This window comes from Bufo gargarizans, chromosome 11 (genome assembly GCF_014858855.1).
Source record: "Bufo gargarizans isolate SCDJY-AF-19 chromosome 11, ASM1485885v1, whole genome shotgun sequence".
NCBI classification, from domain to species: Eukaryota; Metazoa; Chordata; class Amphibia; order Anura; family Bufonidae; genus Bufo; species Bufo gargarizans.
In genome coordinates this window covers 9,705,709-9,718,006 of record NC_058090.1, presented here as the reverse complement: position 1 = coordinate 9,718,006, position 12,298 = coordinate 9,705,709, and the positions used below count along the sequence as shown (strand labels likewise).

Genomic DNA, 12,298 nt, shown 5'->3' with positions numbered 1-12,298 from the left:
GTGGGCAGGATACATGGGCAGAGGTGTAGGTGGGCACTGTCAGGTACTTGGGCAGAGGTGTAGGTGGGCACTGTTGGGGTAGGTTTCTGGGCACGGTGATGCCAGGAGGGGCAGATTCCAGTGTCCGGGCGGGGTTCCTGGGCAGAGCCGCGGGCACAGCTGGCAGAGGAGGCCGGGCACACGTGGGTTCTCCCCTCCTCCTGCCCACTCAGGGCTCGGGAGGAGGAGCCGCTCTCCCTCCGCTCGTCTCTCCACTTCCTCGGTGAAGTTGTCGCCGCTGCTGCCGGGTGCGGTGCGGACCTCGGGGGGATCGTGAGCCCGGCGCCCCCGCTGCTGCCCCCGCCATGGCCGGACACGAGTGGGACTGGTTCCAGCGAGAGGAGCTGATAGGACAGATCAGTGACATCAGGGTGCAGAACCTGCAAGGTACAGACCCCCGGCTGCTGGAGGGAGGGGGACACAGCAGCCCGCCCCCCAATATACAATGCACACATCCCTGCCCTGGGCACAGCTGCTGCAGAACATCCTGCCTGTCATCATCAAGCTGCTTCTCTTCCCTTCTCTGGGGCTTTCTCCACGGTGCCTGGTTTACCTTGGCATTGTAGGGGTTAAGACATAATGACTAATCAATTGAAGAATTATAATTTGGCCATGCTGAGAGTTGTAGTACCCCAGAGGCTAGGGGAGGGGGTTATATATGCACATATTGGGCGCTGCTGCGGAAACTCTTTAGCCTCAGGTGGCTTCCTATCAGGATGGGGCTGTAGAACTTTTGCCCAACTCTGTTCCCCTCAATGGGTTTTATTGGGGCATGGAGGGTGAGAAGGTTGCCCATGCTGCGGAACTACAACCCCCAGCATGACCATGGAACAATGTGGCTGTCTGTTTCTAGCCTGGGGCCCCTTGCTGCCTCTTGTGACCCGGGGGCTGCCAACAACCAAGACGGCAAACCTACCTGCTGCCATATGTATATTGTGTTGTGTATCTGTGCCATGATGGGAGTTGTAGTCCCACAGAAGTGTGACAGCATATGGTTTCCTACCTGATTTATAAAGGCAGAGACCAAGGTCAGCCAGCCCCCTGGAAAGGTTCTGCCCCCGGGCACAGTGTTTTCACGGATCCGCTGCCAAGTGCATAATGAGGCGGAGAAGGATCCGTGAAGTTATTCCTGAGACACCAGGATGTGACTACAACTCCGCTCGTCTTCATGGGACCTGCAGGCTTCGTACTAAGTGCAGAGACGTCGCCTCTCCTGTCCAATATCCATTCAGTCACTACATGTATCTGTTTCTGGGAAAGCTGGGTGACAACCAGTATGACCGCCATTACAGTTACCTAAGGGGTGCTACTTTCTGATGCCCCTGAAGGGCAGAGCTGCCTTGGTATGTAGTGATTTGGGGGTGCCCGGTCTCACCACTGTATACTCAGTCAATTCTGCTGTGTCCAGAAAAGCTGGGTGACAACCTATCACACTTAGAACTGACGAAGGGGTTGTCACCCAGCTTTCCCAGACACCAGAGGAGTACATTTCCCTAGATATGAAGGGATGCGCCCTATTCTCTATGACTAGACAGTCTTGCTGTTCACATGGAAAAGCTGGGTGACAACCAACAGATACCTTTAGAGCTCACTAAGTGGTTGTCACCCAGCTTTCCCAGACACCGAAGAGCCCATCTCTAGATATGAAGGCATACACCCTATTCTATATGAGGAGCCTTCCTGTTCATATGGAAAAGCTGGGTGACAACCAATAAGCTCACTAAGTGGTTGTCACCCAGCTTTCCCAGACACCAGAACAGCACCTACATATGACACCAAAGAGCCCATCTCTCTACATATGAAATAATATCCCCTATTCTATATGAGGAGCCTCATATGGGGGTTGACAACCAATAACCCCAATCAGAGCTCCCTAAGAGGTTGTCACCCAGCTTTCCCAGACACCAAAGAGCCCATCTCTCTAGATATGAAGTCATACCCCCTATTCTATATGAGGAGTCTCATATGGGGGTTGACAACCAATAACCCCAATCAGAGCTCACTAGTTGGTTGTCACCCAGCTTTCCCAGACACCAAAGAGCCCATCTCTCTAGATATGAAGTCATACCCCCTATTCTATATGAGGAGCCTTTCAGTTCCCATGGAAAAGCTGGGTGACAACCAATAACCCCAATCGCAGCTCACTGTGGTTGTCACCCAGCTTTCCCAGACACCGAAGAGCCAATTTCTCTGGATTCTAAAGGCATACAGACTATTCTACATCACTAGGCAGTCTTGCTGTTCACATGGAAAAGCTGGGTGACAACCACTAACCACCCTTAGAACTCACTAATAGGTTGTCACCCAGCTTTTCCAGACACCATTGTCCTAGCATTGAAATGCTACACCCTATTCTATATCACCAGGCAGCCTTGCTGTTCACATACCTGGGAAAGTTGGGTGACAACTCCCATATAAGTGTTATTGGTGGCCCTGACTACCCCTCTTTCCATGGATGCTACCAATCTGCCCACCCCAAGCCTTCCCTGGACAAACGGGTGACACTGACAACCCCTACGGAAGTTGTACCGATGACCCAGCTTTCCCAGAAACAGCTAAACAACCTGAACGGAATTTGTATAAACCGTGCCTCCTCGTACCAGTTTCTTCCTACGGCTATGTTCACACTTATAGCAGCTTTGTTGCAGGAAATTCTGCGACGATTGACCTATTCATGAATGGAGCTTGCAAAAATCCATGCACCCGCTGCAGAAACGTCCCCGTCCTCACGCATGGAACGGATTCGTAATTGCAGGGATTACCGTCCGCAACAAATCTGCCGCATGTGAACAGAGCCGAGTAGTAACAGGAAAAGGACGGATACATTGTTGCACTGTGCTCCGCACCCGGCTGCGAAGGGTTAATCAGCCGGGGACCTGCTGCACCATCTGTCTTGTATGGGTTGTTCCTGGAGACATCAAAGGGCGGCCGTTTGTGGGTGAGAGCGTCGCAGGCTTGGGTGTATAGGGGCCGACAACCCACACCTAGCCGCGGCGGGAACGTCGTAAACCGCGTTTTATTAAGTTGCATAAGTATTAGTCCCCTTGTGTACTAAGGGACGCAGGATGGAAGGGTGATTCAACGAGACAACCCCAGGCAGTTAAAAAGCACCTGTTAGCATACTGCCTGGTAGGGGTGATCCTGCTGCTTAAACTGGTACCTATGAAAATTGGCTTCAAAGCTTCAAAGTCTTTCTTTTTTTCACGGGAATATGGCAATAGGTTTTCACAAGAGTTTAAGCAGCAGGATCAACCCTATCAGGCAGTGATCCTACTGACAGATGCCATGCCAAGGACAGCCCGGGAAGGTTTTGGTGGTGGTGACTGTTTCGCCCTCTGATACTTGGTGACATTGACGTAATTGTGCAGGGGGGGGAGGGGGGCTGTATAGGAAAAGGGAAAGGGCGCGCTAGGACGAGCGTCTCCGTTTTTTATGGTCCCCAAAGCATCTACATGCACGTGTATGGAGCAGCAGCCATCAGCCTTCATAAGAAGCAATATAGCAGCAAATCCCTAATATTAAAGCGATTGTACAGGAAGATTAGGAAATCAGGGCCACTTTCTTCCAAAAACAGCGCCACCTCTATCCACCGGTTATGGGCGGTGTTGCAGCTCGGCTCCATTCACTTCAATGGAGTGGAGCTGCAATACCAGAAACAACCTGTGAACAAGTGTGGCGCTGTTTCTGAAGGAAAGCAGCCACGTTTAGTAGGGTTTCTAATCCTGTACAACCCCTTTAAGAGTTGTTTTTCCCCTCCCTCTGTGAATGTGTCAGCTGGCGTGCGGGGCCTTCTCCTGGCTATGGTCACGTGGGATCGGCTCCTGGCAAAGGTCAGTGTTTTCTAGTGACGTCACTTGATGTCCTTGCTATTTTATCTTTACCTGAGCAGAGTTTTCTACAGGAAGCTCCATGAGATCTGATAACGTTTGGTGTGATTTCCAGACTACACCTCCCAGCAGGCTGCAGACTGGGGCTTGTAGTTATCTGGGTAGCCATGCACTGCTATAACTCCTTCTGTTGAGATGTGTAACCTGATCACTGTGGTTTGTCTCTCCTGGGCTGCCATAGTTTAGGTTCTGCAGAAGGGGGCAGATAATGAGAGTGGAAAGGGAGGAGAGGGCAGGGGCTGTGCGGTTCTGTGAGGCCTGGGTGACTCTGTGACTACAGCATAGCTCCACAGCTCATAGAAATGGCTGCTATAACTTAGTTACCTCCTGGACCATGCGCAGGATAAGGCCTCTTGCACATGACCGTATGGCTTTTTCAGTATTTTGCAGTCTGCAAAAAACGGATCCGCAAAAAATATGGATGATGTCCATGTGTATTCCGTTTTTTGCGAAACAGAACAGCTGGCCCCTGATAGAACAGTACTATGCTTGTCTGTTATGCGGACAATAATAGGACATGTTCTATCTTTGAACGGAACGGAAAACGGAAATACAGAGTACCTTCTGTATACTACAGTTCGTATACAGAACGCAAAAAACGGAAGGTAAACGGAAAAAAAACTTTGTGTGCAAGAGGCCTACAGTAAAGATTTCATAGTCAGACTACTGTCACCCCCTGCTGAGCATAGTACAAATTGTAAAGAGGAATGTGGGTTAGGAGGTAGCAACTTTTCTGAACATATACTTGTCAGAGATGGAATCTTGACCTCGCATGGAGGGGTCTAGGGGGGGGACCAAAGTGGAGGAGACAGAGGAGTCTGAAGGGGACAGAGAATTCAGGAGGGGACATAGGGGTCTGGGCAGCACGAAGAAGACTGGAAGGCATAGAGGAGTCCGGAGGAAACAAAGAGGTCTGGAGGGGGTAGAGGAGTCTGGAGGGAGCAGAGGAGTCCGAAGGGGGTAGGGGAGTCTATAGGGGGCAGAGGAGTCTGAAGAGGTAGAGGTGTCTGGAGGGGGTAGAGGTGACTGGAGGGGGCAGAGGTGTCTGGAGGGGGTAGAGGAGTCTGAAGGGGGTAGAGGTGTCTGGAGGGGGTAGAGGTGTCTGGAGGGGGCAGAGGAGTCTGGAGGGGGCAGAGGTTTCTGGAGGGGGTAGAGGAGTCTGGAGGGAGTAGAGGTGTCTGAAGGGGGTAGAGGTGTCTGGAGGGGGTAGAGGAGTCTGAAGGGGGTAGAGGAGTCTGGAGGGGGCAGAGGAGTCTGGAGGGGGTAGAGGTGTCTGGAGGGGGCAGAGGAGTCTGGAGTGGGTAGAGGTGTCTGGAGTGGGTAGAGGTGTCTGGAGGGGGCAGAGGTGTTTGGAGGGGACAGAGGAGTCTGGAGGGCAGAGGAGTCTGGAGGGGGTAGAGGAGTCTGGAGGGGGTAGAGGTGTCTGGAGGGGGTAGAGGTGTCTGGAGGGGGTAGAGGTGTCCGGAGGGGGTAGAGGAGTCTGAAGGGGGGTAGAGGTGTCCGGAGGGGGCATAGGAGTCTGAAGGGGGGTAGAGGTGTCTGGAGGGGCAGAGGAGTCTGGAGGGGGTAGAGGAGTCTTGAGGGGGTAGAGGTGTCTGAAGGGGGGTAGAGGTGTCTGGAGGGGGTAGAGGTGTCTGGAGGGGGTAGAGGAGTCTGGAGGAGGTAGAGGTGTCTGAGGGGGGTAGAAGTGTCTGGAGGGGGGTAGAGGAGTCTGGAGGGGGTAGAGGTGTCTGGAGGGGGTAGAGGAGTCTGGAGGGGGTTGAGGTGTCTGAAGGGGGGTAGAGGTGTCTGGAGGGGGCAGAGGAGTCTGGAGGGGGTAGAGGAGTCTGGAGGGGGTAGAGGTGTCTGAAGGGGGGTAGAGGTGTCTGGAGGGGGTAGAGAAGTCTGGAGGGGGTAGAGGTGTCTGGAGGGGGTAGAGGGGGCAGAGGAGTCTGGAGGGGGTAGAGGAGTCTGGAGGGGGTAGAGGTGTCTGAAGGGGGGTAGAGGTGTCTGGAGGGGGTAGAGAAGTCTGGAGGGGGTAGAGGTGTCTGGAGGGGGTAGAGGGGGCAGAGGAGTCTGGAGGGGGTAGAGGTGTCTGGAGGGGGCAGAGGAGTCTGAAAGGGGTAGAGGTGTCTGGAGAGGGCAGAGGTGTCTGGAGGGGGCAGAGGAGTCTAGAGGGGGTAGAGGTGTCTGGAGGGGGCAGAGGAGTCTGGAGGGGGTAGAGGTGTCTGGAGGGGGCAGAGGTGTCTGGAGGGGGCAGAGGAGTCTAGAGGGGGTAGAGGTGTCTGGAGGGGGGCAGAGGAGTCTGGAGGGGGTAGAGGTGTCTGGAGGGGCAGAGGTGTTTGGAGGGGTCAGAGGAGTCTGGAGGAGACAGAGGAGTCTGGAGGAGTCTGGAGGAGACAGAGAAGTCTGGAGGGGGTAGAGGTGTCTGAAGGGGGCAGAGGAGTCCGGAGGGGGTAGAGGAGTCCGGAGGGGGTAGAGGAGTCTGGAGGGGATAGAGGAGTCTGGAGGGGGCAGAGGTGTCTGGAGGGAATAGAGGAGTCTGGAGGGGGTAGAGGTGTCTGGAGGGAATAGAGGAGTCTGGAGGGGGCAGGGGGTTCTGGAAGCAGTTTTCTCCATTCTCCTTGTCCAGGACACGTGTACAGAGGGGTTCGGGGAGATATAACTATTGGTTGAACAAATGTGTGTATCCACTGTGGCATAACTGACCCTCAGAGTTTACAATCAGTAACAGACCAGGAACAGGTCAAATATGTGAACAAAATGACAAAATTCCCCCCTAAACCCCAAATGTCCTATGTCCCATTTCTACAGAGAGACATATATATCCAGGAGTTATTACTGAGATACCTGCAATGACGTTCCTATAAACTGCCATTAATCGGCTGATCGCTGCCGGATTATCGGATATTCTGGATTATCATGGACCCTGAAATGTTGTTCCAAAATCTGCTTCTGTCCCTGGGATTTATCTTTCTTGAGTCCTTCCTTCTGCTCAGTCTTCTGCCTCTGCTTTACATAGCAGGTCTCTGCCAGATTATCAGATTTCCTGGATTACTGGATGCCGGATTATAGACATTTTTCTGTAGTCACCAATATAAATGTGAAATAAACACCTGAGCAACAATCATTTCCAGGCTTAAAACATCGCTACAATGTATCAGTGCAGGTACAATGTATCGGTGCATGTACAATGTATCGGGCAGGTACAATGTATCGGTGCAGGTACAATGTATCGGAGCAGGTACAATGTATCGGAGCAGGTACAATGTATCAGTGCAGGTACAATGTATCGGAGCAGGTACAATGTTTCAGTGCAGGTACAATATATCAGAGCAGGTACAATTTATCAGTGCAGGTACAATGTATCAGTGTAGGTACAATATATCAGAGCAGGTACAATGTATCGGAGCAGGTATAATGTATCAGGGCAGGTACAATGTATCAGAGCAGGTACAATGTATCAGAACAGGTACAATGTATCGGGGCAGGTACAATGTATCAGGGCAGGTACAATGTATCAGTGTAGGTACAATGTATCAGATCAGGTACAATGTATCAGCGCAGGTACAATGTATCAGAGCAGGTACAATGTATCGGGGTAGGTACAATGTATCGGTGCAGGTACAATGTATCAGTGCAGGTACATTGTATCAGATCAGGTACAATGTATCAGCGCAGGTACAATGTATCAGAGCAGGTACAATGTATCGGGGTAGGTACAATGTATCGGTGCAGGTACAATGTATCAGTGCAGGTACATTGTATCAGATCAGGTACAATGTATCAGTGCAGGTACAATGTATCAGCGCAGGTACAATGTATCAGATCAGGTACAATGTATCAGTGCAGGTACAATGTATCAGCGCAGGTACAATGTATCAGAGCAGGTACAATGTATCAGTGCAGGTACAATGTATCAGGGCAGGTACAATGTATCAGAGCAGGTACAATGTATCAGAGCAGGTACAATGTATCAGTGCAGGTACAATGTATCAGTGCAGGTACAATGTATCAGAGCAGGTACAATGTATCGGGACAGGTACAATGTATCAGGGCAGGTACAATGTATCAGGGCAGGTACAATGTATCAGAACAGGTACAATGTATCAGTGCAGGTACAATGTATCAGTGCAGGTACAATGTATCAGGGCAGGTACAATGTATCAGGGCAGGTACAATGTATCAGAACAGGTACAATGTATCAGTGCAGGTACAATGTATCAGCGCAGGTACAATGTATCAGATCAGGTACAATGTATCAGTGCAGGTACAATGTATCAGAGCAGGTACAATGTATCAGGGCAGGTACAATGTATCAGTGCAGGTACAATGTATCAGAGGTCAATGTATCAGAGCAGGTACAATGTATCAGCACAGGTACAATGTATCAGCGCAGGTACAATGTATCAGCACAGGTACAATGTATCGGGCAGGTACAATGTATCAGCGCAGGTACAATGTATCGGAGCAGGTATAATGTATCAGGGCAGGTACAATGTATCAGAGCAGGTACAATGTATCAGAACAGGTACAATGTATCGGGGCAGGTACAATGTATCAGGGCAGGTACAATGTATCAGTGTAGGTACAATGTATCAGATCAGGTACAATGTATCAGCGCAGGTACAATGTATCAGAGCAGGTACAATGTATCAGGGCAGGTACAATGTATCGGGGCAGGTACAATGTATCAGTGCAGGTACAATGTATCAGTGCAGGTACATTGTATCAGATCAGGTACAATGTATCAGTGCAGGTACAATGTATCAGCGCAGGTACAATGTATCAGATCAGGTACAATGTATCAGTGCAAATACAATGTATCAGCGCAGGTACAATGTATCAGAGCAGGTACAATGTATCAGTGCAGGTACAATGTATCAGGGCAGGTACAATGTATCAGAGCAGGTACAATGTATCAGAGCAGGTACAATGTATCAGAGCAGGTACAATGTATCAGAGCAGGTACAATGTATCAGTGCAGGTACAATGTATCAGAGCAGGTACAATGTATCAGTGCAGGTACAATGTATCAGAGCAGGTACAATGTATCGGGACAGGTACAATGTATCAGGGCAGGTACAATGTATCAGGGCAGGTACAATGTATCAGAACAGGTACAATGTATCAGTGCAGGTACAATGTATCAGGGCAGGTACAATGTATCAGGGCAGGTACAATGTATCAGAACAGGTACAATGTATCAGTGCAGGTACAATGTATCAGCGCAGGTACAATGTATCAGATCAGGTACAATGTATCAGTGCAGGTACAATGTATCAGAGCAGGTACAATGTATCAGGGCAGGTACAATGTATCAGTGCAGGTACAATGTATCAGAGCAGGTACAATGTATCAGAGCAGGTACAATGTATCAGCACAGGTACAATGTATCAGAGCAGGTACAATGTATCAGAGCAGGTACAATGTATCAGCGCAGGTACAATGTATCGGGGCAGGTACAATGTATCGGGGCAGGTACAATGTATCAGGGCAGGTACAATGTATCAGAGCAGGTACAATGTATCAGAGCAGGTACAATGTATCAGGGCAGGTACAATGTATCAGAGCAGGTACAATGTATCAGAGCAGGTACAATGTATCAGGGCAGGTACAATGTATCAGAGCAGGTACAATGTATCAGGGCAGGTACAATGTATCAGGGCAGGTACAATGTATCAGAGCAGGTACAATGTATCAGAGCAGGTACAATGTATCAGAGCAGGTACAATGTATCGGGGCAGGTACAATGTATCAGGGCAGGTACAATGTATCAGGGCAGGTACAATGTATCAGAGCAGGTACAATGTATCAGGGCAGGTACAATGTATCAGAGCAGGTACAATGTATCAGGGCAGGTACAATGTATCAGAGCAGGTACAATGTATCAGGGCAGGTACAATGTATCAGGGCAGGTACAATGTATCAGAGCAGGTACAATGTATCAGAGCAGGTACAATGTATCAGGGCAGGTACAATGTATCAGAGCAGGTACAATGTATCAGCGCAGGTACAATGTATCGGGGCAGGTACAATGTATCAGGGCAGGTACAATGTATCAGAGCAGGTACAATGTATCAGGGCAGGTACAATGTATCAGAGCAGGTACAATGTATCAGGGCAGGTACAATGTATCAGAGCAGGTACAATGTATCAGGGCAGGTACAATGTATCAGGGCAGGTACAATGTATCAGAGCAGGTACAATGTATCAGAGCAGGTACAATGTATCAGGGCAGGTACAATGTATCAGAGCAGGTACAATGTATCAGAGCAGGTACAATGTATCAGAGCAGGTACAATGTATCAGGGCAGGTACAATGTATCGGGGCAGGTACAATGTATCAGGGCAGGTACAATGTATCAGGGCAGGTACAATGTATCAGAGCAGGTACAATGTATCAGGGCAGGTACAATGTATCAGAGCAGGTACAATGTATCAGGGCAGGTACAATGTATCGGGCAGGTACAATGTATCATTCTGGAGTCCAGGCTGTTTACAGTAGATTATGTAGACCGGATACAATTGTAGGAAAGTCTGAGATATGAAAATAGTTAGGTTGGTATGGGTTTTCCACCTCTAGATGCAAGCAAAAATGTCCCCATTCAGTGACAGCAAGCATATATGTTGTAAATGGTAAAGCATTTCAGTTAGAACTCTGCTAATCTTTTCATTATACCAAGATCCCCATAAATGTAATTATTTAGAAGCTGATACTTGTGCTGTCTCCGATAGAAACCAAGTGGTAGTCAGGACCACTGCTTGCTGACACCCTGCTTGCATCATGTTGTTATTCCAGCCTGTGTTCTTTCCTGGGTGGTTAGAGGGAATGTTTGTACAAGACGGAGTCTGGGCCTGGAGGTCACCGAGCAGTCAACAGGCGCCTCTAGAGAGGTGACCCTCCTCATCTGTAGCCCCCTGTGTTACCCCAAGGCTAGGGGCCTATTGATGAAATCAGTGACCTGTGACACCAGCATCTATGGGGGAGGGAAGAATGAGGGTAGGAGTAGGAATGTCCCCAGTAACAATGGAGTCTGTCTGTGATGAGGAGGAGCTGGTCCTAAATAGTTCACATTGTTCCAGGCATCATGGCTGCCATGTAACACGGTGACCCCCCAGGAAGGGAAATCTTGTCGTATCCATAAGACTGAGTTCACATCTGCATCGGAGCCTTAGTTAGGGGACTCCATCACAGATTCCACCAAAAGTACAGGGCAAAAAAGGGTAGCATGCTGCCAGACTACTGAACGGAAACTCGACGGACCCCATTATAGTCAATGGGCACCATACATGTCCGGTTCTGCCGGATTTGGCACTTTCATTATTTTCTTTGTTCTGTTCTTATATCGGAGCCCAACAATGAAAATCATTAGTGCTGATGTGAAGAATCCTAATCCAAAATGTATTCAGAGTTTGCAGGTAATACAGCGATCCGTACAGGCTGCTTCATGAGCGGACAAGCCACAAAGGGCTAACACAATATGACCAATGCACAATCAAGTGCGCTAAACATTATTCAATTTATCCATTACTAATCCTGATTAACAAGAATTATACTTCAGAGCTCAACTCACTATTCTGCTGGTGCTGTCACTGCGTACATACATTACTTATCCTGTACTGATCCTGAGTTACATCCTGTATTATACTCCAGAGCTGCACTCACTATTCTGCTGGTGCAGTCACTGTGTACATACATTACATTACTAATCCTGTACTGATCCTGAGTTACATCCTGTATTATACTACAGAGCTGCACTCACTATTCTGCTGGAGTCACTGTGTACATACATTACTTATCCTGTACTGATCCTGAGTTACATCCTGTATTATACTCCAGAGCTGCACTCACTGTTCTGCTGGTGCAGTCACTGTGTACATACATTACTTATCCTGTACTGATCCTGAGTTACATCCTGTATTATACTCCAGAGCTGCACTCACTATTCTGCTGGTGCAGTCACTGTGTACATACATTACTTATCCTGTACTGATCCTGAGTTACATCCTGTATTATACTCCAGAGCTGCACTCACTGTTCTGCTGGTGCAGTCACTGTGTACATACATTACTAATCCTGTACTGATCCTGAGTTACATCCTGTATTATACTCCAGAGCTGCACTCACTATTCTGCTGGTGGAGTCGCTGTGTACATACATTACTTATCCTGTACTGATCCTGAGTTTTAGAATCCCCTAAGCTGGCGGTGGATCTTCCGGAGTTATGAAGAGGTGTCGGACTCTCCATATCTTTGGTGGATCCTCAGCCACTTCTAAATGTAAGACAGCTTCCTGCCGGCCGCCCTCTTCCCCGCCAACACCACGGCCACTTTTTTAGACCTGGCGTGAGCGGGGAGAAATCGCAGATTGCGGCGCAACTAACCATCTG

The 12,298-nt window shown here is 49.3% G+C and overlaps 1 protein-coding gene across 1 annotated transcript in view; it reads left to right on the top strand.

Moving 5' to 3' along the window:
* Positions 1-226: 226 nt before the first annotated feature.
* Positions 227-12,298, top strand: part of CLMN (calmin) — a 93,044-nt gene continuing 80,972 nt past the window's right edge. Inside the window, exon 1 of the mRNA XM_044271899.1 lies at positions 227-426. Coding sequence (XP_044127834.1) covers positions 345-426 — 82 coding nt within the window. The 5' untranslated portion in view covers positions 227-344. The remainder of the gene's footprint in view (positions 427-12,298) is intronic.